Source organism: Chenopodium album, chromosome 24 (genome assembly GCF_948465745.1).
Source record: "Chenopodium album chromosome 24, dcCheAlbu1.1, whole genome shotgun sequence".
Lineage (NCBI taxonomy): Eukaryota > Viridiplantae > Streptophyta > Magnoliopsida > Caryophyllales > Amaranthaceae > Chenopodium > Chenopodium album.
The window spans coordinates 38184552-38210378 of NC_137857.1; the positions used below are offsets into that span (position 1 = coordinate 38184552).

Sequence of the window (25827 nt, forward strand, 5' to 3'; positions counted from 1 at the left end):
AATACAATAATGGCTAAAGAAATGCATCAACAAACTATCTAGAGTCTACATGAAATAAGTCATGTATAGTGAAACTGAGGAAATATAGCTTGAATTGGTACGATTAAGCTAATCCAGACTAGTAGATAAGACATTTTCCGTAGACTCTTAAAGTTAAAAACCTAATCGTCAAATTTGATGCCTTACTCTTTATTTGATTTTTTTTTTTTGCACATTTTCTTTTTCATATGTGACACCACTAAAACATCAATCTTGCTCATCTAAAATGCCATAGTACTCCCTCTATCGCACTAGGTTTGTCTCATTTTTCTCTCATTGAATTTATTCTATACACTTGTTGAAGAAAAGAGAAAGATATAAAAGCTAGAAAAAGAACAAATCGTAAAACCACTGAATACCTTCCCTTAAACCAAATCTAATTATATACTCCATATATATGGTGAAACAACTCATTTGAAATAATCTTCAAGGGACAGAGTGAGAGTACTCGTTAATTAATTGAACAATGACTAAAATGACATGCCTTGAGCATAATTTAATTTCAATCGTTTATATCTTTAATTATCAATATGTAAAAATTATAAATGTTAGATATTAAAGAATAAACCTCTCAAGTGTCACCACATGTAGGTTTCCCACATTGGTTGTAGAAGAGAGAGTTAAACACTTTATAAGGCTAAGGGGCTACTCCGCCTATTGCCATATGGTTTTGGGATGGAACCTCCTTTGGACTTGTGAAGTGGACACTCTCTTTTAGTTTGCTGGTGCGGCCCAGACCCGCGTTTAACATAGTCTCTTCCTAAGCCCGTGACAGTTTTGACAAGATTGTACATGCTCAAATAATGTGCTAAATCATAATTAATCCGTCAATTAAAATGTTAAATCACAAGTAATGAGTTTTAGTCTTTGTATATTAATTATTATGCTAGAAATCTTATGTGACACCAGACAAATATATATTCAATTTACACATATCCAAAGTGAGTGATGGAGAGAGTGATAAGAAAAATCCTGGCTAAGCCAATTAAATGCGAAAGTGAAAGTGAGAAAAGAACGTTTTTTACTAAAAAGGGTCAAGCTAATATACTGTATATGGAGATAAAATTGGTTAATTTTTAGTGGTACATCAACTGTCACTGTTGTATAGTAGAAAATGTTGCACTATTTCCTACCTACCATTTTTACCATTAATGACTAGGTAATATCGACAATTATTAATAAATAATGAAATGTATGTAAGCAATAACAAAATTCTTTATATGTACAATGTCAAAATAGTAATGATACACAAGTATAAGTTTTGTATTTGAATTGCTTCTTAAAAGTTACTTGGTAGTTATTTTAAAATTTTGATTTGTGATAATAGTTTTAATATATTTCATTTAAGAGATTGCGAATAATTATCATGGTCGATAATTGATAGATGTGAGTGTGGGGCTAATAAATAGTGAACCAATAATTTTTTTTTTTTTAAACATGAATAGTGAATTAACATGAGAGACAATTTTATAATAAAATAAATACAGCTTATATGTACCTGTATCTGGATCAAAAATCTTATTCTCCGAACAAAATGTTTGAGAATAAAGTAAAAAAAGCCTTAGTGTATTAAAAATAATAAGAAATACATGGATCGTGTTGTTTTATGTTGTCTTTCAAATTGAGTTAATAAGCATTTTTTAGTGGTGTCGAGTCGCTGTTATTGACCTAATATTTTCTATACCAACAACTTGCACTCAAATTAAATAAAAGAGATTTCCAGCTAATCTATAACATTAAACAACTAATAATGAAAGGTGCAAAAATAATGGAGAATGTGGTCCTCGGACATTGTTGTCCTTGTTTCACCATATAATCTCATTTTTATTCCTTTTTCTCAAGTTAGATAGCTAAGTATGTTGCCTTTATATATAATTAAAAGCCTTAAATCAAAGCTATCTTGCTTTTTAACTTGATTTTTTTCCTACTCAACATTATATTTATAGCTACCACTATCACTACAACTCTCTTCACTCTTGCTTGTTTTGCATATTTGTAAGGAAAACAAAAAATTATGGAAGGATATAGTAACGATGATGATCTAAGGGGGATCAATATTGTCTATTGCCAAGCAGACAATTGCACGGCTGACTTGACCGAGGCGAAGCGTTATCATCGCCGTCACAAGGTATGTGAGTTCCACGCCAAGGCTCCGGTGGTCATCGTGAACACGAGTCATCAACGATTTTGTCAACAATGCAGCAAGTGCGTAACAACATTCCTCCTCCTTCACACCCAGAAATACTTCTACGATATATATCTGTGTGTGAGCAAATTTTTAGGTACACCTACGGATATGTGCTCCTAGGTGACTAGCAACAACCATCAAGGAGTCGATCCTATTGATTTAACTCCTTGATTAATTGTTGCGACATCATCTAGGTGCAAGGTATACCTTACAGGTTTTTTTTTAAAATGTATACCTTACAGGGTCTTTCTGGCTAGAAATCATTTCCTTAAAAGCATAATTTAATGCCATTTTTTTTAGACACTTCTTACAACATTTCATCAAAATTTGATCATTGGCCTCCTCTCAACATCAATTCCAATAAATTTATAATTTTTATTGACATTGACTTTTCAAAGGTGACTCCCAAAGTGAAGCTTAGTCACTCATCTCTGTAACAAGGTTGTTTTTTCATTTTGTCGAGAATGGTTGTGCTCTACCTTGTATTAGATTAATTTTAACTTTCAAATTTCAAATTCACAACAATTGATACCTTTTTATCTACTTGGGATTTGGGAGAGTACATTAATTAGTATAATTCATGACTTAGGAATCCTTTGTACACACATGAACATAACCTACTTCAATTCAATGCATTAGTAAGGTTTAGAGATGAAATTTACTACATGTATGATTATCAAGTTCATTGTAAGCAATAGCTTGTTAAATTATTTACATGTACACTATAATTTATTTCAGTTCTTCACTAGCATTATATTCTTAACAATAAAATGCCTATAACTTGACATATTCTAATTAGTGTATTGGTGTTAGCTAGGTTCCATGACCTATCAGAGTTCGACGACACGAAAAGGAGTTGCCGGAGAAGACTAGCCGGACACAACGAAAGGAGACGGAAGAACTCCTACGATGTTTCAGGAGAACCCTCAGCAGTCTAAGGCTAAAGAGGGCAGGAGAGATCGATCAAGAAACCGGCCTGACGCACAGCAGTCATCAAGGGGATGATTGTGATTATTATAGATTAAACCATAGATTAGGCCTCCAATCAATGGCATAATCATTGGTTTTATTTCTAATAGTGATTAATCATTCTTTTGAATGCTCTCTATCTTCTGTCAAACCCCATTCCTCTGATGTGTGATCTTTGTCCTACCCTAAATAATTTCCAGTTAAGATTATTCATGGTTTTTTTTTTTTCAAGAAGATTATTCATGTTTTATTTATTAATATTGTGTGAATTATTATGTTTTTGTACGTGATTAATTTCCATGCATTTGCTTCATCCTAAGGTCATTTCATGTACAAGTTTTTTTTTCCCCAATTAATCAAGTGTAGTATTGTGGAGAGTTATTCCTTTTTTGTCAATTTTAATTATTTTAATTAGCTTAGAACGCAACAAAAGATAACATAGGAACATATCGAAATAGTTTGTTAACTATAAACAACATATGAAGAAAGGGACATGATTGAGAAGATAAGTAGATATATTGATAATTCATACTAATTTCCAAATTAATAATCATGTCAAAATAAAGGCAAGGGAAAGATGCTAAATTCAGAGGTTGTGATTTTGATTTGGAACAAACTATCTTTCTTAAAGTTTTTATATTGTCACATAATAATCTAGTATGTAATCATCATATTATTGGTGAAAAGTATAATCTAATTACTTCATTTTTGTTGTGTGGATACTGGATAGAGGCAAATGGAATAGGTCGTTTCACAAGCTGGCCAGCCTGACCTAGCTTAAGTTGGTAGATGGGGACCAAGACCAACCTATAAATTAAAGCAAGTAGGATGGTTGGTCTAGATTGGTTAGTGTAGGGAATATTTCAAGCATTATGATCCCAAACTTGAACCTCACTGTGATCATACACTAAAGTATGGTGGCGTTCCAAAGGGAAAGAAAAGAGAGCAAAAGAGTCGCCAACAAGTTTTAGGAACTTGTAAACCCAAAAGACAATCCAAAAGGACCATCAACTCCATAAGGTCTTGAACCAAATAGGGTCCGGAGATGAGGGTACGAATCCAATCTACAAAAGAAAGGACCCGCCCTATAAAATAAGCCTCTACTTTGTTCTGCTCGTATTCATGTGCGCTTTTCGAATAACATACAAACATCATATTAAACCTACCCTGTTTATCTATGTTGGTTGGATATTAATGCACAAATAATACTATTATTGGCGATCACTTGAGTTAAAATCACATTAGCCTAAACCAGATTATTAATTATCTTATTAAGCGTGATTTCAAGTACAAATTCCCTTTAACAATCATAAAAGGTGTGATCAAGCAATAACAACATAAAATATATCAAGCAACATAATAACAAAGCAATAACAATAATGATGATAATAGCATGATAAGGCATAATAAAGCTTAATAATAATAGCAAGATCCTAGGCATGATACTAACAAGATTAATAACAACTCCTACCATGTCACTAAACAATAAAGATCAAAGCTTTAAACCTAACATGGTACTAACATGATATTAGAAAGAATAAAGGCACCCTAAACATGATACTAGAAAGCATAAAATAACATCCTAACATGATACTAGGAATCATAAAACAATAATAAGCATGCTTTCTACACTGTGAAAGAAATAGAGAGTAAGCTAATCTACTTACTTTGAAGCCTCGTACCTCTTTCTAATAACAAAATACACGAGTTAGTAAACTTCAATGAAAATCAATAAAGAATAATTAAAGAATTAAATTGAAATCAAATTAAATAAAGTTTTGACTAGTTTTGGACCAAACCCTCAGAAAATATCAACCTTTCACGTCTAGGGCGAAGACAACTTCGAACTTGGCTAAGAGACTCTAAGTCTTGTGAATGCGGAATATTGTGTTTTGTAAAAAGGTGGTTTAGAGAGAGACAGAAAGAATCAAGCTATATTGCTTAGAGGGAGAATAGAGAGAATTGAGTAAGAATTGATGAAAGTTGATGATCTGAAAACAGAAGTTCGGGACCCTATTTATAATAAAAATAGTCCGGAAAAATACAGAATTTGATAAGGAATAAAACTATACGTTGTCGCCAGGAATCGACTCTGTCGCGACGCGACAGGGTCTGTCGCGTGGCGACAGACTTGTCGTTTGGCGACAACCTGTATTAGCGCGTTTTCTTCACGCGGAATCCGATCTTTAATCAACTTGATCTACGGAATCCGTACAGAAGATAAAATACGTATTTTTAAGATAATAATAATAATAATAAAATAATGTTTTACTCCAAATAAAAGTCTATTTTAAAAATAAATAATTATTAAATCTAATAATATTAGAATTAAAAAGAACCTTCTAGAAACTTCTAGAAAATTATAATTAATCCTAATGATTTTAGGAATAATAATTAACATTGGGCCCTCCTCTAGATCATTGGGCCGTATGTAAATAATTAACCGGGCCCAATTTAGTATTTTGGCCATAACTTCCTCAATATTCATCGGAATTGGGCTTATAATATATCGTTGGAAAGGTCATTTCGAGCCCCATCCAACTACACCATTATTGGACCTTAATTATGGACCAAACTAAACTGGTTTGGCTATCTTCAAATAAATAGAGTTATTTTCAAAACAGAGAGAAGAGAATTTTAATAAATCTAAACCGCAATACTTGACTTTCAACCACTTTCACCTTATTCGATTATGGTTCGACGTGAAAGGCATTCATCACTGGGTTTGGTTTTGGGGAGACACAAATGGGTGTCTACAGTTAGTTGGTCAGGGTTAATTCACAAGGCGTGATGGGTGGAGAACCATGCATGACCGACGCATGAAGCAACAATATAGGTCTTAACTAGGATGTTTTTAAAGGTCTTTTTTATTTAGTTTTTTTATTTAATTTTTTTTTTTATCAAGATAACTATTTAATTAAGAACGGATAATCATGACAGATTTAGACATACCAATTTGCACAATTTTGGCTCATGATCCACTCAAAATTTGGATTTGTTCAAATTTTTCCAAAATTGGGTAGGTTAATTTGGATAGGCAAACCGGCCCCACTAGTCACCATATTTTATTATGCATGACATAATTTATAGAACGTATAATAGGTATGATTTTGGTACTCAATACGTATGTGTACATACGTACGGAGTACTAATTTTGAATTGTATTGATATTGTTTTGTAGTTTTAAATTACTCATTGACTAGATTTTTTTTTACAAAAAGAAATTAAACACATTTTATAAATATTTCTTTTTTACTACCTTCTTTTTAAGGTAAAGTTTTTCAACTTTAACCATAAATTCAAATTAATATCATACAGAGTATATCAAATTAGTTTCATATACTTTGAAGAATTTTGTAGCTACCTCAAGATATATTTATAAATCATCAACTTAAGAAAATAATCTCAAATATTTATAGATTATATTAATGGTATAAAGCATGCATAAGTAACAAAGTTATGAATATACCCTTACTAACTCTACCTTTTTCCTTTATTTTTTCTCTTCATTAGAGACATATATGTCATTTTAATTTATGGTCCCTATTCCTTCATTCTTATACAGTTATACCAACCTCCCTAGGTATATAGCGTAAATCATAATTATAAATAAGAGACAGATGAAGTATGTTTTATGATCCTCGATACTAAAAGGATTATCACTTCATTGTGTGAACCAAAGTCTCAAGACTCTCAACCACGTTTTTAATTTGTATATATGACTTTTCGTAAACACTTGTCGGCATAGTACATATACCATAATTGACACAATACAAAAAAATAACTAATAAGTACATGCAAGCAATTTTTACTCTCCAAATTAAAAGCACGAGCAATTTTTCCTCTCCAAAAGTACAAACTAAAATTATTTCCTATAGCTTTTGTATTACAAAAAAAATTATCAGTCGCAATAAAAATGTTTTTACTATTTAATTTTAGTTGATATGTATTTTCTTAAGTAGGTTGTTGGTCATTAATATATTTACTCCACTTATTATTGATAGGAAAAAATAATAAAAAGTCTTGTATTTGAAAAATAAATATTGAGACGAGATAAATCTAATAAGATTCAATATTATTTGACTGATTTTTCTGATCTTTAGGTGTAGATTATCACAAAAAAGAAGTCAAAATAACTAAATAGTGCTCATGTTAAAACATGTCAACAACCTAAAATGAAATGAAAGAAATTGCAAATTGTTTGCAACCAAAAAACCTCAAACATGGCATATGTTACGAGTAGTAATTTAGTGACGATGAATAGGACATTAAGGTTGTCTCACACACTAGTTTTAAATAGTTTTACAAAGCACTGCACGCAGGGCCGTCAAAATTAATATGGAGGCCCTGTGCAATTTAGACAAATACAGGCCCTTTAATTTATTCATAATTTATATTAAAAATATGCAATATACAAAACTAGATCCATGTAATGTAGTTAGCTTGATAATCTTAAATAAATTATTACAATTAATCGTTTGACTAAGGAGTATGGGAAAAAAGCCAAGAACACAAAATTTTTACAGTTAATTAAATGTATTGATGACTTTTTATAATCAAAATGAAAATAAGAAAAAAAAAAAAAATATATATATATATATATATATATATATACTACCTCCGTTTCTTTTTAGTTGACACGTATTCCTTTTTAGGAAGTTTTTTTTTAGTTGACACGTTTTCTTTTGGGGTAAATTTTTTACCTTGCATTTACAAGCTACCCCACTTGCTTTTTCATCCACTCTCACTCTCTCTCCTCTCCTTAATATATGTGCCTAAATCAAACGTGTCAACTAAATAGAAACGGAGGAAGTACAAACTATCATAGGATTCGAACAATAGACCAAGTACTGCCACTATGCCAAAATCTAAGCAGTGTAATTTAATTGCAACAAAATAATTATATTCAAGAGTTTGGGGCCCCATCAGATTTTGGGCCCTGAGCAACAGCATGACTGCATGAATATTATGGACTTGTATGAAATTAGTACTATAATTTTCTAACATTGTTGTATACTACTTCTTTCGTCCCTTAATACAAAACCTCTTTCTTTTTATAATGTGAATAATAAATATTAGAAATAGGCTTTGAATTAAGAGACGGAGGGAACAGTAGATAAATACTCTTTTGATTTTCATATACTTGTAGTTAAATTCATTAGATTTTGACACTCTTGTTAACAGTGAAATGACATAGGTATTGGATTGATGAGCCGAACACATTTGATCAAGAGAAAAGTATCAGAAACTTTTTAATGTTTTTAGTGAAGAATAGAATATGCAATGGAAAAGTGAAACAATAATTCATTGTAAGCAACCCAACCCCAAAATTGTAACTTTTGTAAGTGAAGGGGAAAAAAAATAATAAAAAAAAACCACCACTTAAAAAATGAGTTTCATTGTGCTTTTCATAGAATGGTGAGACACGATTTGATTCTCAAAAGTCTTTTAAAAATATTTTTATAAGTGTAAATGACGAGACTCAAAATCTGTTTTAGTTTTAGAGATTCAAATTTGACTAACTATGAGTCTATTAAGAGAATTTTATGATATACTTTAAGGGAAATAATTTTGGCACACCTCCAATTGATTTTGGCACACCCTTATGTGAGAGCACAATTTTCTATGCTCTTCTCACATAGGGGTGTGCCAAAATCAATAAATGGTGTGCCAAAATCAATTTCCTTTACATACTTTAACGATATTAGATCATTATTTTCTTTCATAACAAGGAAAACTTTTCATACTTCTAGATGGAAATTATTGACATAAAGTTATCAAAGTTGACAAGTATTTACAATTTTGCTTACTTTTCCAACGGGAGCTCTCTTTTGACAACCATCTTTCTTCTCTTGAGTCTTGAGTACTTAAATAAAATGAAGACAAAATATGAATACGAATAATAAACATGAAGTACGAGTATAATTAATTGAGTAAGCTATTTTTGGTAAGGCTTATTTCACAAGTTCTCCTAGATGTTAATTTCATGACACAAAACTTATAAAAAAATAAAATAAAATAATGTGAAATGAAGCTAATCTTATAAAATGCTTTGGGCTTATTTGGATCGTAAATGAGCTAATTAAAATTTTCCTTTAAAATGGGCCTGAATAGTCCAAGATTAATCATCACCCGGTTGCATAGTCCAAGACTAATCAGCACCGGGTTGATCAATAATCAGGTCAGATCGGACCTAAGTATAAATTCCCGTACTATCCAAACCAGTACTCAGCTTTTTTCAGACTGGACTCGGGTTTTCTATAGTACTCAGCATTTTCAGACTGGACTCGGGTTTTTGTCTAAAAATAAGCTTTTAGCGCTGCTCAAACCTGTACTTTTTTTCAGGTCGGGCCCTATCAGACAAGCGAGATAGGCCATTGCTGACTCTAGCCCTGATGTCAAAGGCTACACAATGAAGCATAGTAACCAGTTTCTTACTTTTTTTTAAGTCCTAAGTTACTAGGTCATATGGTGCGCTTGGCCGCTTGGGTCTGTGGAATAGATTGGCTTCCTCTGAACAGTGAACACCAATTCATCTGCTTCTTGTTGTTTTTACAGAAGTTCTGATCAATACTAAAGCCAAGCTGCACGTTTGGTGTCTTTTGCTCATCAATGGTTGGATTGATACTCGCTACAGAGGGTCTCAGACCATGAGGTTTGATAGGTGGATATCTTTCCACTTGAAAAGTGATTCTTTCTTTTAAAAGAATTCTGTGTCACTTTGCTTGCAACTGTCATTAATAGGGTGTTGGCGTGTTGCAGAGCCACACGGAGGAACTAAGAAATATGAAAAGCTGTTGTAATGAGACCAGAATATCTGGCTCGCAAAGTTCAGAAGGAAGTTATGCTTCACTTTCATTGATTCATACTTCATAGTGTGCTCCCTTATTAGTTTGGTAATTGTTATCGGTTTATTTCAGATTGCCTATAAGGAGGTCCTTCCTTGAAGGTAGCTCCTCCCCACAGGTTGCTATACTGATAAGCTCCTGTTTTCTGGCATTTGACGTCGTTTTCTAATAAAATCAAATAAACAAATTATACATGGAGTAATTAATAATAAAATTAAAAGAAAAAATGGTCTAGATTGAGGCAATAGACTAAATTTGCTAAAAAAAAAAATAATGATCAAGTTTAAACAGAGTATCATTATTTATAACAAAACACTACTCGTAATATCATTGATGGAATACAAAGTACACTCTAGAATGATTCAGAACTATCCCAAGTCAAATAATACTTCATCAAGTAATTAAAATGCTTTTCAAACTGCATTTTGCCTAATCACTAAGTGCTTGTTTGGTTAACCGAATAAATACAAAAATGGGGGAAGTAGAAATTTATGGAAACAATTTAGGGTAGTTATTTCGCTTGTTTGGTTAGCACTAAAAATATGAAATTTCTCTACCCATAAAACATGGGCGATTAATTACCTAAACCTAGAAATTCCCGGGAACGGGGACATCCTTTAGTCCAACCAAACATATCATTTCCAAGGTATTGCAGAAGCGAAGAAATTTCTCTGGAAGTATATATTCCCATGGGAATTTTATTCTCATGTGAACCAAAAAGCACAAAGTCCTTTATGAGTTCAAAGACCATGGACACTTGAATTTCATGGCAATCAATTAAATCCGCCTTACTCCAGACCTCCCGTCAAATCACACTGCTTCCATTCACTACAAATAAATCTCTGTGGATAAATAACTACTCGTGTCTGATGCCTAAAATTTTCATGGCAAATTCCCAGGTGACAATTGCTGCAGCATTGGCTGGGAATGCCCGTGCTATAGTTGGACCTAAGCCAGCATAGCATCCTCTTAGCCCAGCTTGTTTGTAAACCTACATATATACAGTAGTCAGTATATTAGCTAAACCACCAAGTCATACACAGAGTTTCTGCTTGTCCAAACTGAACTTGCTTACATGAAGAAAAAAAAAGTTCTAGAGATCAAAGAGAGAAATTATACCAACTTCAACACTTGAAAAGGATTTCTGGAGTAGTTTGGATCTGGGCTGGTTTGAATCATGGTTTTTGCCATATCAAGGGGCAAAACAGCAGACCAAAACTGAAAATTTTCAGCCAAAAGTACAGTTCAGGAAATGAAACAAAATGATTGGCAGAAAAATTAGAAGAAAAAAAGGGTTTAATCCTGTGAATTATCGACACTTACAGCAACACCGCCCAGGCCACCACTGATAATCCCAATCCCTATCTCAGCCAAGCCACTATATTCGCTAGAAGCATCTTTGAGTTTTAAGTGCATAGAATGTCGGACATTCTCATAAACACTAAAGAAAACAGCATTCCCCAAAGATTCTCTTAGAAAGGTTGCCGTCCCTCCACGGAAAATGCCTGTTACCTGCACATATAAGACATCAGCTCTTCGATAACCAGTCATTCTTTTCAGTAATTCATTCATAGCAAAAGAGATTCCTCACCCCGTCACTTCTTATAGTCTTGAGGGCACAATCAACAGGACCGGTATATGTGCTGGCCTTCGGAATCAAAGAATCAGTTCCTTGAATTTGCATCCTACACTGGAGAAGCTCAGACAGTGCTCAGTGTCAACTTGGAAGCGCCTAGAACAATATATTCAAAAACAACATATTACTTTACCTTAACAAGCTCTGTAGGACAGAGTACAAAGCTGATTATAGCCCCTGAATAGGCAGCTGATGGAATTATGACTAGGGAATCAGGTCCAGAACTTTGCAGCTTGCCCTTAAACCATGATAGACAAACCGTCAGAGGGAACATTTCACATTTTATCCACAAGGAGCAGATTCCATACAGCAACAGTACATTTCAAGTCCATAAATATTCAAAATAGATCTCTGATGAAAAAAAAAATATATGTGAATTTCGTGAGCTTCAGGGGAAGGATTTTTACCTGGAGAGATTGCTTTGTTTGCGAGTATATGCCAAAGAGAAGTGAACTTTCAAAACCCATCCCTATAAAAGAGGAGGTAGCACCTCGATAAAGACCCCTTACCTATTAATACAAACACAACCAATTAGTTTAAAAAACAAGATATTTTCTGCCAAAAGAGATAAATAAGCAATCACATGCAATGACGGATCCAGTATGGGTTCAACTAAACCAATACAGTTTATGACAAATAATTTGCAATTCGAGAGAAAAAAAAATTATCTCGTGATCATAAGGATACATCTTGGGTTGATATAATGTTGTATAGGGCCACATACATTCATTAGTTGGGCACATGGAGGCCAGTGATGGCCCTTAGCTAATGAAAAGAAGCATAAAGTAAAAGTATCATATGACGGTTCAAAGGAAAATCAGTGTTCCAACCACTCAAATGGTATAGCAATATAATACACGAAATCGGAACGATTTAGGAGGTGTCGGGAGCTGGTGTTGGAATTTCACAGAACACTACGTGATGAATCCCGGGATCATATAATATAGTGTGGACCCATATATGACCATTAAAGTAAAGGCCCCGTGAGAGCTTATAGCCAATACAAGAGGCATGTACGAAAATGGGTAAAATGACGATTTAAAGGCAAATTGAATGGTTCCACCCACCCAATTAAACTCTCGGAGGGTATTAAGGACCATGGCAAACATCTCGGCAATTTTTATTTACGGGCGAAAAAAGGTCAATAAATTACAAAATTGAAGGCTATATAATCCATAGTTTTTGAGGAAATTTTGAGGTTTCGGGGAACGGTGGCGAAAAGTGTTGAGACCCTAAAACTGTCAAAAACTGACCCGACCCGAGGACCCGACAAATATCTGAACCCAACCTTGTACTCAAACAATGTGGGTGAATTATAGCATTCAATTTTGCCACTTTCCGCCACCAGGCCCAAAACCTCAAAATTTCCTTAAAAAGCGTAGATTATAGCCTTCAATTTTGTAATTTTTTTACTTTTTTTTCGCCCGGAAATAAAAATTGCCAAGATGTCTACCATGTTCCCTAATACCCTCCGGAAATCCTATTGGGTTGGTGGAACCATCCAATATGCCCTTAAACGGTCATTTTACCCGTTCGCAACTTGCACCGATTTTGTAAACTCAGCCTACCACGGACGTTTATGACAACATATAATGATCATATATGGTCTCTAACGACATTACATGACCCCGAGTAGTATCCCTTAGGGTCTCAAGGCTTTTCGCCACTAGGTCCTTAAACCTCAAAATTTCCTCAAAAACGTGGATTATAGCCTTTAATTTTGTACTTTTTTAACCTTTCTTCGCCCATAAATAAAAATTGTCGAGATATTTGCCATGGTCCCTAATACCCTTCGGAAGTCAAATTAGGTCGGTGGAACCATTTAATACACCCATAAACGATCATTATACCCGTTCTCAACTTGTAATGATTTCATAAACTCAAGCCTACCACATACATTTATAACAACATATAATGATCATATATGGTTTCAAATGGCATTATATGAGCCCAAGATATATCCTCTAGGGTCTCAACACTTTTCGCCATCGGGCCCCTAAAACTCAAAATTTCTTTAAAAAGCGTAGATTATAGCCTTCAATTTTGTAATTTTGACTATTTTTTGCTCGGAAATAAAAACTACCGAGATTTTTACCATAGTCCCTAATACCCTCCGAGAGTACAATTGGGTCGAGGGAACCATCCAATATGCCCTTAAACGGTCATTTTACTCATTCACAACTTGCAATGATTTCGTAAACTCAAGCCTACCACGGACGTTTATAACAACACATAATGATTATATATGGTTTCAAACGGCATTATATGACCCCGAGATGTATCCTGTAGAGTCTCAAGGCTTTTCGCCACCGGGCCCGAAACCTCAAATTTTTCTCAAAAAGCATGGATTATAGCCTTCAATTTTGTAATTTTTTGACCTTTTTTTGCACGAAAATAAAATTGCCGAGATGTTTGCCATGGTCCCTAATACCCTCCGGGGGTAGAACCATCTAATACGCACTTAAACGGTCATTTTACCCGTTCACAACTTGTAATGATTTCATAAACTCAAGCCTAGCGCGTACATTTATAACAACATACAATGATTAAATATGGTTTCAAATGGCATTATATGACCTCGAGATATATCCTCTAGGGTCTCAACACTTTTCTCCATCGGGCTCCGAAACCTCTAAATTTCCTTATAAAGCGTGGATTATAGCCTTCACTTTTGTAATTTTTTGACCTTTTTTCGCCCGGAAAAAAAAAATTGCCGAGATGTTTACCATGGTCCCTAATATCCTCTAAGAATCAAATTGGGTCAGTGGAACCATCCAATATGTCTTTTAACGGTCATTTTACCCGTTCACATGTTGCATTGATTTCGTAAACTTAAGCCTACCACGGACGTTTATGACAACATATAATGATCATATATGGTTTCAAATGGCATTATATGACCTTGAGATATATCCTCAAGGGTCTCAACACTTTTCACCATCAAGCCCCTGAACCTCAAAATTTCCTTAAAAAGCGTGGATTACAGCCTTTAATTTTTAAATTTTTAGACCTTTTTTGCCCAGAAATAAAAACTATGAGATTTTTACCATGGTCCCTAATATCCTCCGAGAGTACAATTGGGTCGGTGGAACCATCTAATATGCCCTTAAACAGTCATTTTACCCGTTCAGTACTTGCAGTGATTTCGTAAACTCAAGCCTACCACTAACGTTTATGACAACATATAATGATCATATATGGTTTCAAACGACATTATATGACCCCGAAATGTATCCCTTAGGGTTTCAAGGCTTTTCGGCACCGGCCCAAATAGCTTTCAATTTTGTAATTTTTTTTGACCTTTTTCGGCCGTAAATAAAAATTGCCGAGACGTTTATGATGGTCCCTAATATCCTCCCGGTGTTAAATTAGGTCGGTGTAACCGTCCAATATGCACATAAACGGTCATTTTACCCGTTCACAACTTATAGTGATTTCGTAAACTCAAGCTTACCACGGACGTTTATGACAACATATAATGATCATAAATGGTTTCAAACAGCATTATATGACACCGAGATATATCTCTTAGGGTCTAACACTTTTCGCCACCGGGCCTCGAAACCTCAAAATTTCCTCAAAAATGTGAATTATAGTCTGAGCTGTCAAAAACTAACCCGACCCGAGAACCCGACCTTAACCGACAAAGATTTGAACCCGGCCTATACTCGAACAATGGGGTTAAACTAGTAACCTATAACCTAACCTAAACCTGACATGATCTTAACCGAAAACCCATTTGATCCAATACTTTATGACCTGAACCCGAACCTGCCCCCGACTTAATCTGACCCGAAAACAATCCGAACCTAAACTAGTACCTGACCCAATTAAAACATGAACCTAAGTAATGGAAGGTTTAATAAAATTTTATATACCTTTTATTGAGCTTATATATTGGTATAATTCTGTAATCCCACAATCCGATTTAATAAAATCTTTTGTTCAGCTTATATAACTTTTGTTCTCTATTACTCGTACATAGGTTTAATAAAATCTAGATGATGCTTGATCAAATTATGGAAGGCGTAATTATATAGTTCAACTTGGCCACATCGGTATTTATTAGAATTGAACTTGAACTAGAACTTGACTCAACGCTAACCCGAACCCGAATGTACCATCTTGTTAACCCATCCGACCTGAAATTGAACCGGATTTGATTTTAACTCGAATTGAACCCGACCTATATCCGAAAAGGTGAACAACCTGTTATAACTTGAACTGAAATTGACCCGACTTGAACCTGAATCTGATTCGAAGCTAGATTGACCCGACAAAACTTGATCCTGATTTAACCCGAGACCTAATTTGACCCGACCCAAACCCAACTTGAACACCTGAATTGACAGCTCTATATAGCACTATAGCGTATACCGAAAAAGCCAAAATGAGCTTTCAAAGACAAAGTGGACAGCTTAAGCCACTCAAATGACCTTCCGCCACTCATGGCAGGGTATTATTTGGTCCATGGGCGCAACCCCGACTTGTTTCCTTTCAGTTACGAAAAAATCCAAAATCAGCTAAATTTGAAAGTTTTAATCCACCGTTCTTGGCTAAATTCGGTAATAATTGATTTTCAAAATTGGAACAACTGCGCAACAGCGCAAGGCATCCCGAGAAGTCATCACTCATATGAGTTGGTTTATATCAATAAAAATCCAACTTATAGGTCCATAAATGTTGCTCTTGATGTTTTTATGATAACACAAGTCAAACTTATGAATGTAAGTTGTGTAGTTTGATTATACAAGTTACCAGATGATTCGAGACAAAGGAACAAGAGCATAGAGAAACATAAGACTAGTTAGAAGCTTCGGAGTAGAAGCTGTAGAATGAAGGCTCAAGGCAGAGACTTCCTAAGAGAATTATAAAGTCTAAAATATTTTATGTTTTTGGTTTTATATAAGTGAAAATAATTAGAAGTTGATACTTAATAGAATGCGCTTAAAATATGATTTTAGATAGAATTTAGAGTTTGCTAAATTGTTGGAAAGTTTGTTTTTGAAAATATCTTTTTCTGATTTAATTCCAAAATAATCTTTTTGTTCGGAGAAAATATCTTTCAAAAAGCATAATCAACTGGTCTCCTATACTTGCGCAGCTAAGTGTTGATTGAGACTTCTCCACTTATCAAAGGAACTGCTCCAAAGAGGTTTAACGTGCCCTGGGTTCTAGGACATGTTTGCAGCATTGGAAGTGGTGGAAGATAGTGGCGTTGATATGCAGCAGTAGTGGCTCAAGTAATGGAGGTTGTGGCGTTTTGATCAAGCTATGTTTTCCTATAAATTATTGAAGATATTTTCTAGAAAAACTTCACCTTACTTAATCATATTTTCTATCTTCTTTGTTTTCTAAAAGAGTCAAGAGTCGAATTCTACTTTAAGTTGTCTACTTTCTTAATTACTTTCATTAGAGTATTTTTTTCCACGAGTTGTATTTGGGGATTGGGACTTTGAGTGAACTCTTAGAGAAGTCAGAAGAGAAAGAGAGAGAAGAGAAAGAGAAGAGAAGGGCAGCAAGTAGAGGGACTTGGTGTAGGGAACTTCAAGTTCGTTAAGGAGCTTAAAGATAGAGTCTTTAGCTTGTAATAGGTTGATTGCCCAATTCTAGTGAAGAATCTTTCCTAAAATCCCAAGTGTTCGTGGTTTTTCTTCTTGTTAGGCGAAGAAGTTTTCCACGTAAAATCTGTCCGTGTGACTTTCAAGTACCTTTAGCTTAGTTGTATTAATTTCGTAAAAAGTTAGCTAATTACTCCCATACTACAATTCACCCCCCTCTTGGTAGTATTCTTCTAAAGTAACAATAAACAATTAGAAAATGAGTAACTTTCAATAATAGTTGCATAAAGCGAAAAGGCAAAAATGACCTTTATTTTTATAAAGAGAAAATGACCTTTTAAAGGCAAAGAGGAAAGTTCTAGCCTCTCGGTGTTAGTCCATGTGTGAAACCACGACATGCTTGCTTTCCGAGTAAAAATAAAAAGTCCAAAATTGACTAAATAATCCACCGTTTTTAAGCCAGTTTCAATAAGTTATTTAAAATTGGGAAAAGCACATAAGGCATCCCATGAGCTCATATAGGTTGGTTTTGAACAATTTTAATCCTATTTATAGATCTATAAATGCCACAGAATGAGCAATTTTCAATTATGGTTGCGTATAGGGAAAAAGCCAAAATGATCTTTAAAAGGTAAAGTGAAAGTTCTAGCCACTCAAATGACCTCTCAAAGCGCTATTAGATCCATGGGAGAAACTAGAACACGTTTCCTTTCTAGGTATGAAAAAGCCCAAAATTTGCTAAATTTGAAAGCTATAATCCATCGTTTTTGGCCAATTTAGACAAGTTTATTAAAATTGAACAGAGTGGGAGTTCATGTATGTTGGTTTGGAAAAAAAAAATCTATTTAAAGGTTTATAGACATCAGAGAATGATGAATTTTCAATAATAGTTACAGATAGTCGGATATCGAAAAAAGCTAAAATGACAAAGTAGACGAATCTAGCCACTAAAACGACATACCGGGGTGTTATTTATTTCACGGAAGTAACCACGACATATTTCCTTTACAAGTCACAAAGTCTAGAATTGGCTAAATTAGAAGGCTATAATCCACCGTTTTTGGACAGATTGCATAAAGCATCCTAGGAGGTCGTATATGTTGGTTTGAAACAATAAAAAACATAAGGGAAATTTTACATGTTAGCCCTCAAGTTCCACATAAACTATTCGGTGGACAAAAAAAGTGTCATAATTTCTAGTGGCGCTAAAGGTTGGTATAATTCTAAATAGTGACCTTTTTTCATTAAATGGTTAGCCATTTGTGATTTTAAGCTCATTTTTTTAGCCATAATACAATAAATTAGTAACCTACCCCATAAATAATTTAACTCAAACCCTTGACTTACCAACACCAGTCCATCACCCACCCAGCTGCCACCGCCACCACACCATCTAGCCACCTCTCTCTCCTCCATCACTAGCCATCCATCCCCTTCTCTTCCCACTACCCCTCCATTCCCCAGAAATCGATGCAAACCTAACCCATAATCCCAACTCCGTCATTATTGAGGGTTTTAAGGGTAGGGTGGTTTGGGTTTCCTGGGTCATTAGAGAAGAAGGGCAGGGGTGCGATATGGTGGCTAAGGCCTAAGGTGATGCGGTGCTTGCGTGTTTGCGTGAAACGATGCTGCGTGGCTCGTGTGGCACGGTGGCTCGCATGGCGTGACAGGAATGGGTTAGCCGGAAACTGAAAGAGACCGAAAGTCTGATCGGGGTTTTGTGTGTTTTGTAGGGGTCGTGCGAGGTCGTTGTGGGGGGGGGGGGAAGTGAGGTGAGGTGGAGGCGGCCAGAAATAGAAGTGGGGCAAGAAGGGAGGTGGCTGGAAAGTGAAGTGGGGTAAGAAGGGTGGCCTGAAGTTATGGAGGGCAAAGGGAAAGAAGGGAAATAGAAAGGAAAAAAAAAAAAAAAATTTAAATTTTATAAATCAAGGGTATGTTAGTAACTTAACTATATTGAGCTAAAAGAGTAAAAGGTAAGCCACAATTTGTTGGTTAAGCCTAGTTTAATATAATAAGGGCACTACATAGAAATTTACAAATCTTTAGTGCCACTAGAAATTATGACATTTTTTTTTTGTCCACCAAATAGAAAATGAGGGCCACCATGTAGAATTTCCAAAAAACATATCTATAGCTCTATAAACACAAGAGAATGAGTAAGTTTCAATTATGGTTGTGTATATCGAAGAAGCCAAAATGACTTTTTAAATGCAAAGTAGACGTTTCCGGCCACTCGAATGACCGTGCGGGATGTTATTTAGTCCATGGAAGCAACATTACATGTTTCCTTTTCGGGTACCAAGAATTGGACCATTTTTGGCCAATTTTGGAAAAATTATTCAAAAGTGGATAGAATCCGCAAGGTGTACCGTATGAGGTTATATAAGTTGGTTTGGAACGATAAAAATCCTATATATTGGTTTATAAACGCTAAAGAATGAGTAATTTTCATATATGGTTGCGTATATTGAAAAAACCAATAAGATCTTTCAAAGGCAGAGTGGCAGTTCTAGCCACTCAAATGACCTCTTGAGTTGTTATTTGAACCATGGAAGCAACCACGACATGTTATCTTTTCGGGTCTTGAAAAGTCTGAAATTGGCTAAATTTGAAGGCTATAATCCACCGTTTTTAGCCAATTTTGGTAAAAAAATTAGAAAATTGGACTATGTACATAAAGTACCCCTTGGAGTCATATAAGCTAGTTTGGAACAATAAAAAACCTATTATTAGGTCTATAAACGGTAAAGAATGAGTAATTGTCAATTACGATTGTATAAACTGAAAAGGCCAAAATGACCTTATAAAGGCAAAGTGGATGATTCTAGCCATTAAGATAACCTCCCAGGGTGTTACTTGGTTCATGGGAGCAACCGCGACTTGTTTCCTTTATAGGTCCAAAATATCGTCAAAATTTGAAGGTTATAATCTACCATTTTGGCCAATTTTGATAAATTTATCATAATTGGGCTAGTGCGTAAGGCGTCCTAGGATTTTGTATAAGTTGGTTTGGAACAATAAAAATCCTTTTATAGGTCTATAAACACATCAGAATGAGTAATTTTCGATTGTGGTTGCATATAGCGAAAAAGCAAAAACGAAGAATTAAAAGCAAAGTAGAAAGTTCCAGCCTAGCCCAATGAGAACAGGCCCTAAATCCACCTTTTTTTGGCCAATTTCGATAAGTTTTTTAAAATTATATACAGCACATAAGGCATCCCATGAGGTCATATATATATTAATTGGAACAATAAAAATCTTATTAATAGGTATATAAACACCACAAAATGAGTAGTTTTCATTTATGGTTTTGTATACCGAAAAAGTAGAAATGACATTACAAAGGCAAATTGGATGATTTTAGCCATTCAAATGAACTCCAAGTATGGTAGCAACCACGACATGTTTCCTTTTTCGTTCCAAAAAAGTCCAAAATTGGCCAAATTAAAAGGCTATAATCCACCATTTTGGGGAATTTTGGTAAAATGATTCAAACTAGACAGACGTCGTCCCATAAGGTCATATATGTTGGTTTTGAACATTAAAAATCCTATTTATAAAACGAAAAACACCACAGAATAAGTAATTTTCAATTATGGCTGCGTATAACGAAAAGGCCAAAATGACATTTCAAAGGCAAACTGGACGGCCATTCAAATGACCTCAAGGGGTATTTTTTGGTCAATGGGAGGCTAGGAGCAACCACGAAATGTTTCCTTTCCAGCCCCAAAACGTCCAGAATCGGCTAAAGTTGAAAGCTACAATCAAGCATTTTTGGCCAATTCGATAATTTTTCAAAATTGGACAAAGTGCATGAGGCGTCCCAGAAGATCGTACATGTTGGTTTTGAACAATAAAAATCAAAGTTATAGGTCTATAAACACCACAGAATTCCTTCAAAAAAAAAAAAAAAAAAAAAAAAAAAAAAAAAAAAAAAAAAACACACCACAGAATGAGTAATTTTCAATTACAGATGCGTATACTGAAGCCAAAATGATCTTTTAAAGGTAAAGTGGAAGTTCTAGCCACTCAAATGACCTCTTGAGGTGTTATTTGATCCATGGAAGCAACCACAACATGTTTCCTTTCCGGGTCTAAAAAAGTCTAAAATTGGCTATATTTGAAGGCTGTAACCCACCGTTTTTGCCAATTTCGACAAGATATTTTAAATTGGATAGAGTTCGTAAGGCATCCTGGGAGGTTGCGTATATTGGCTTAAAAATTAAAAATCTTATTTATAGGTCTATAAATGCGAGAAAATGAGGAATTTCAATGATATTTATACTGAAAAAGCAAAATGACCTTTAAAAGGCAAAGTAGACGAATCTAGCCACTAAAATGACTTGCTGGGGTGTTATTTTGTCCATAGGAGCAACTGCGACATGTTTCCTGTTTCCTATCCGGGTCCCAAAAAGTCCAGTTAAATTGGAAGGCTATAATCCACCACTTTTGGCTAATTTCGATAAATTTTTCAAAATTGGATTGAGTGTGAAAGGCGTCCCAAATAGTCCAGCTAAATTAAAAGGCTATAATCCACCAGGAAAAAAAAAAGTAATTTTCAATTATGGTTACGTACACCAAAGAAGCCAAAATGACTTTTTAAAGGCCCGTAGACGTTTCCCGCCATTTCAAATGACCTCACAGGGCGTTATTTAGTCCATGGAGCAACCACGATAAGTTTTCTTTTCGGGTCCCAAGAAGTCCAAAATTGGCTAAATTAGAAGGCTATAATCCACCATTTTTGGCCAATTTCGGTAAAATTATTTAAAAGTGGACATACTCCATAAGGCGTCCCATAAGGTCATATAAGTTGGTTTGCAAAAATAAAAATCCTATTTATTGAGGTATAAACACCACAGAATAAGGCCCTGTTCTTTTGAGCTTCTGGGAGAGCAAAGCAGATTTCAGCAGAGCAGATTTGCGAAAATAAAAATCCTTATTATTATTCTTATTCTTATTGTTATTGTTATTGTTATTGTTATTGTTATTGTTATTGTTATTGTTATTGTTATTGTTATTGTTATTGTTATTGTTATTGTTATTGTTATTGTTTGTTATTGTTGTTATTGTTATTATTGTTATTGTTATTATTATTATTGGTATTATTGGTATTATTATTGGTATTATTATTGGTATTATTATTATTAGTATTATTATTAGTATTATTATTATTAGTATTATTATTATTAGTATTATTATTATTAGTATTATTATTATAATTACTACTACTGCTACTACTGCTGCTGCTGCTGCTCCTGCTGCTACTACTCCTACTCCTCCTACTCCTACTCCTGCTCCTGCTGCTACTACTACAACTACTACTATTATAATCATTAAATTTTATTATTAAATATTAATTATTATTAATAATATTAATATTTTTAAATATTAATTATATTATTATTATTAATTATTATTATTATTAAATATTAAATATTATTATTAAATAATAATTATATATTATTATTATTAAATATTAATTATTATTATCATTAAGTATTAATTATTTATTATTATTATTAAATATACATTATTATAATAATTCAATATTAAGTATTAATTTTAAGCAGAGCAGGCAGGGCAGGGCAGGGCAGAGCAGATTGAAGCAGAGCAGAGCAGATTTCAGCAGAGCAGAGCAGACCAAAGCAAAGCAGAGCAGATTTCAGCAGAGCAAAGCAGAGCAGAGCAGCTCTAAAGAACGGGGCCTAAGTAGTTTTCAATTATGGTAGCATATCCGAAAATGCCAAATTGATCTTTTAAAAGCATAGTGGCAGCTCTAGACCTATCGAGGTGTTAGTTGATCTAGGGTTCTTCAAAAATCAGTCTAGGCCGAAAAAATGGACCGAATAGACCTCAATATGCGTAAAACCTTAAATAATGATTAAAATTATCCTTAACATGCCTAGAAAAAAAATAATTTTAAGAGCTTTTAATACTAACCATACATAAAAAGACATTATAATATTGTTTTTCCTTAATTTTTTTAGTTTTCCATACAAAAATAGATTTTTCTTAATAAATCCTAAGGTCCAAAGCGGTCCAGTCCGGGTTTTAGACCGATTTTTTCGGTCTTATCCGGGTTCGGTCCTAGCTTAATCGGTCCAGTCTTCAGAGAAAAGTGGAGGGAAAAAAACTTCAGCATTAAAACGGGAACGTAATTCTTATATTTGGGATGCTTTATAACTAATTTTATAGTTTGGATGGTTTTAATACAATAGACCATTTAATTCGGGGTTAATATGATTAATATTTCAAAAAAAATTAAATCAAGAGCCATGATGAATATTATGATTGCTTAGCCTTCTTAAAGACATGAAATTCCTAACCTTAAAGCTGGAGAACAGAGATCCATACCCCTTCATTCTGCAATATCCTAGCAGCACAATGTAATCCATTTCTATACTTGACACCATGTACTTCAGCATTGTGTTTTTGTAACTTCACCTGTCAACAAGAGTACCACATATGAGCCAGGCCCACAAAGAAAGCATCTACTTTAACATAATTAGATAGCTTATAGGATAAAATCTCCTTCATGTACTATATATTTCATGGATGTTAATTAATAATTCGTAATTGGTAAGATCTTAAACAGTGATTCCAGATTCAACCAAGTGAAAATCTATATTTGTTTTTAAACTGCATCTCAAGGTTCTCAACCTCAAAACTAAGAAGATTGAGAGTAAATTTACTAAAATACTTGGAAAAAAATTCTACAAATTCTACAAAGTCAATCTGTATTGGTATTACAAAGTCCATGGCTGCATGCTAGTGCCAAGTGTATTTCAGTATCTAAAGATCACATATAGGTTTTTTGAATCAGATGAAAAAATCACAGCAGTACATATCACATTTACCAAAATTGATTTTCATTCTTTGATTCATTCACAACTAGAAGTAGTGAGCATTAATGTGATAAATTAATATATAGTGTCCCAAAAATCAATATGCTTAACTTAGGCCATTAACTAACATGATAATTATTCAAGATCGAAGAAAAAGGCTGGGATCCTGACATCACAGAGGTCAACCTAACTTATGCTACATTGCTACTGTCCTGACACACAACATTGTATGAATTTTTACATCAATTATTTTCCAAGTATTAGGTTGATAAATAATAATGACCTAAATTGAAGGGTAACATTGAGAAATCTAATCCAATGCTTCTCAAATATCTAACCTTGATTAAAGATGCAATCATGAAAAATGATATGTGATAATGGTACTGTAGGATGTCCTATTATTGTTATTGGTAAGCTCAAGTATGAATCAAATCAATTGTTTTGTTTAAAATAATTGGACTAAAAATATATTGTAGGGGTAATTTTATTGTAAATGCTGTGAAGTTTTTGTTGATAAGAATAATCAACTATTCCTCATAAAAGAAAAACAAAATGACATAGATACTAACTCTTCCAAAACATGTTATGTTGCGGGATAACCTAAAACGCAACAAGTTACAAGCAGCCTAGCACACTATAGATACGAATTACAATTTCTTTGCTCTTGTCTAAATTTTCTACAAGTGCAAGTCTGCATCCATTGCAATGCTTTAAAGATGTTATCACATAGCATTAGATGAAAAGCTTCCCCTCCTAACCAATACAAGCACTCCAAGATGAGCATAAAACGAATACAAACTTTTATACCATACATTATCAAGAAGTTGTCTATCAAACATGGCCACCAAATTATGCTCAAACTTAATAACATTGTATAGAACCAACAATGGTAACATACATCCGAATTCCGAAACAAAACCCCGGCACTTAAAGTCAATCACAAGAAAATTAATCTTCCATAAACAAACCCCAACTCATGAACTCATTCCAACATCAAAGATTCCAAAATCAGACGTCAAGTTTGCCCATCATTAGCACTCAGAGAATCAATCAGCAATATTAAAGCTCACATATTTACAATTTGCTCGGTTAACAATTAATACACCATATTTTGAATGAGCTCAACAATCTATGACATCCCCAACAAATTTAAAGAAACAAAAACATGGGTATAGTGCCAAAATTGTATAAATTTGGTGGGAAATTGGTAAAATTGAATAAAATTGAGGAATGCAAAAGTAGAAGTAAGAAAGATTAGACCTTGACAGTGTCAAAGGGGTGGCCGATAATGACGGTGGCGACGCCGGCGATCAAGCCCGCCAAGTACTCCTTGTAATTGGACCCATCTGCCGAAGATGCCGACCCTTCTACCATTTTTCTCTCTCTCTCTCTTTCTCTGTCTACATTGCCATAGTAATTGATGCTACAGTAAAGTAAGCTTTGATTGAGGTTCTCAAAGAAGAGTATGAGTAAAGGTAAAACCCTTTCGTTTTGGTTTTGGTTTTATTAGTAGCAGGAAACGAGAGGACAGTGTAGAAAAGGAGAGTTGAAACCACAGCTTTTTCGTTTTCTGATGTTGCAACACAAATTATAGACGAGGAAGCCCTTGTAGAAGCCTAGGTGTAAAATCTACAGTAACATATAAAGAGAAAGGGTACGACGCTTAAGGCCTATTCACATTTATTTAATTTCAGTTTAGCTCCAATCAGTTCAGTTTGGTTTAGCTTTTAATTTCTCTCTC

General features: G+C 34.2%; 1 protein-coding gene and 1 long non-coding RNA gene across 3 annotated transcripts; one reads left to right on the forward strand and one right to left on the reverse strand.

Annotated features, from left to right (window-relative positions):
- The first annotated feature begins 1682 nt into the window (after positions 1–1682).
- LOC145611982 (uncharacterized) lies at positions 1683–3548 on the forward strand. The gene is made up of 2 exons (XR_014106502.1): positions 1683–2244; positions 3045–3548. It is a non-coding gene; the product is annotated as an uncharacterized LOC145611982 (long non-coding RNA).
- A 6843-nt stretch (positions 3549–10391) lies between these two features.
- LOC145611953 (mitochondrial arginine transporter BAC1-like) lies at positions 10392–25679 on the reverse strand. Of its 2 annotated transcripts, none has more exons than XM_081667338.1 (8): positions 25347–25405; positions 23568–23685; positions 12088–12189; positions 11814–11918; positions 11636–11734; positions 11368–11556; positions 11164–11262; positions 10392–11035 (listed from the first exon to the last, which is right to left on the reverse strand). In XM_081667338.1, the coding sequence occupies exons 2-8, from the start codon at positions 23664–23666 to the stop codon at positions 10901–10903; spliced, it is 828 nt and encodes a 275-aa protein (XP_081523464.1). In that variant the 5' UTR covers positions 23667–23685; positions 25347–25405; the 3' UTR covers positions 10392–10900. The 2 variants fall into 2 exon arrangements, with proteins under 2 accessions (XP_081523464.1, XP_081523463.1); XM_081667337.1 differs by having other exon boundaries at positions 10395–11035; positions 23596–23685; positions 25347–25679.
- Between the last annotated feature and the right edge of the window lie 148 nt (positions 25680–25827).

Bases quoted from the DNA above. Each gene is read 5' to 3' on its own strand.
- LOC145611953 (XM_081667337.1), bottom strand. From the start codon at position 25,460: ATGGTAGAAGGGTCGGCATCTTCGGCAGATGGGTCCAATTACAAGGAG. The intron at 23,686-25,346 runs GTCTAATCTTTC...TCTTGTTGACAG, and splicing joins ACCCCTTTGACACTGTCAAG to GTGAAGTTACAAAAACACAA. The intron at 11,735-11,813 runs GTAAAGTAATAT...GAGCTTCTCCAG, and splicing joins GTCCTACAGAGCTTGTTAAG to TGTAGGATGCAAATTCAAGG.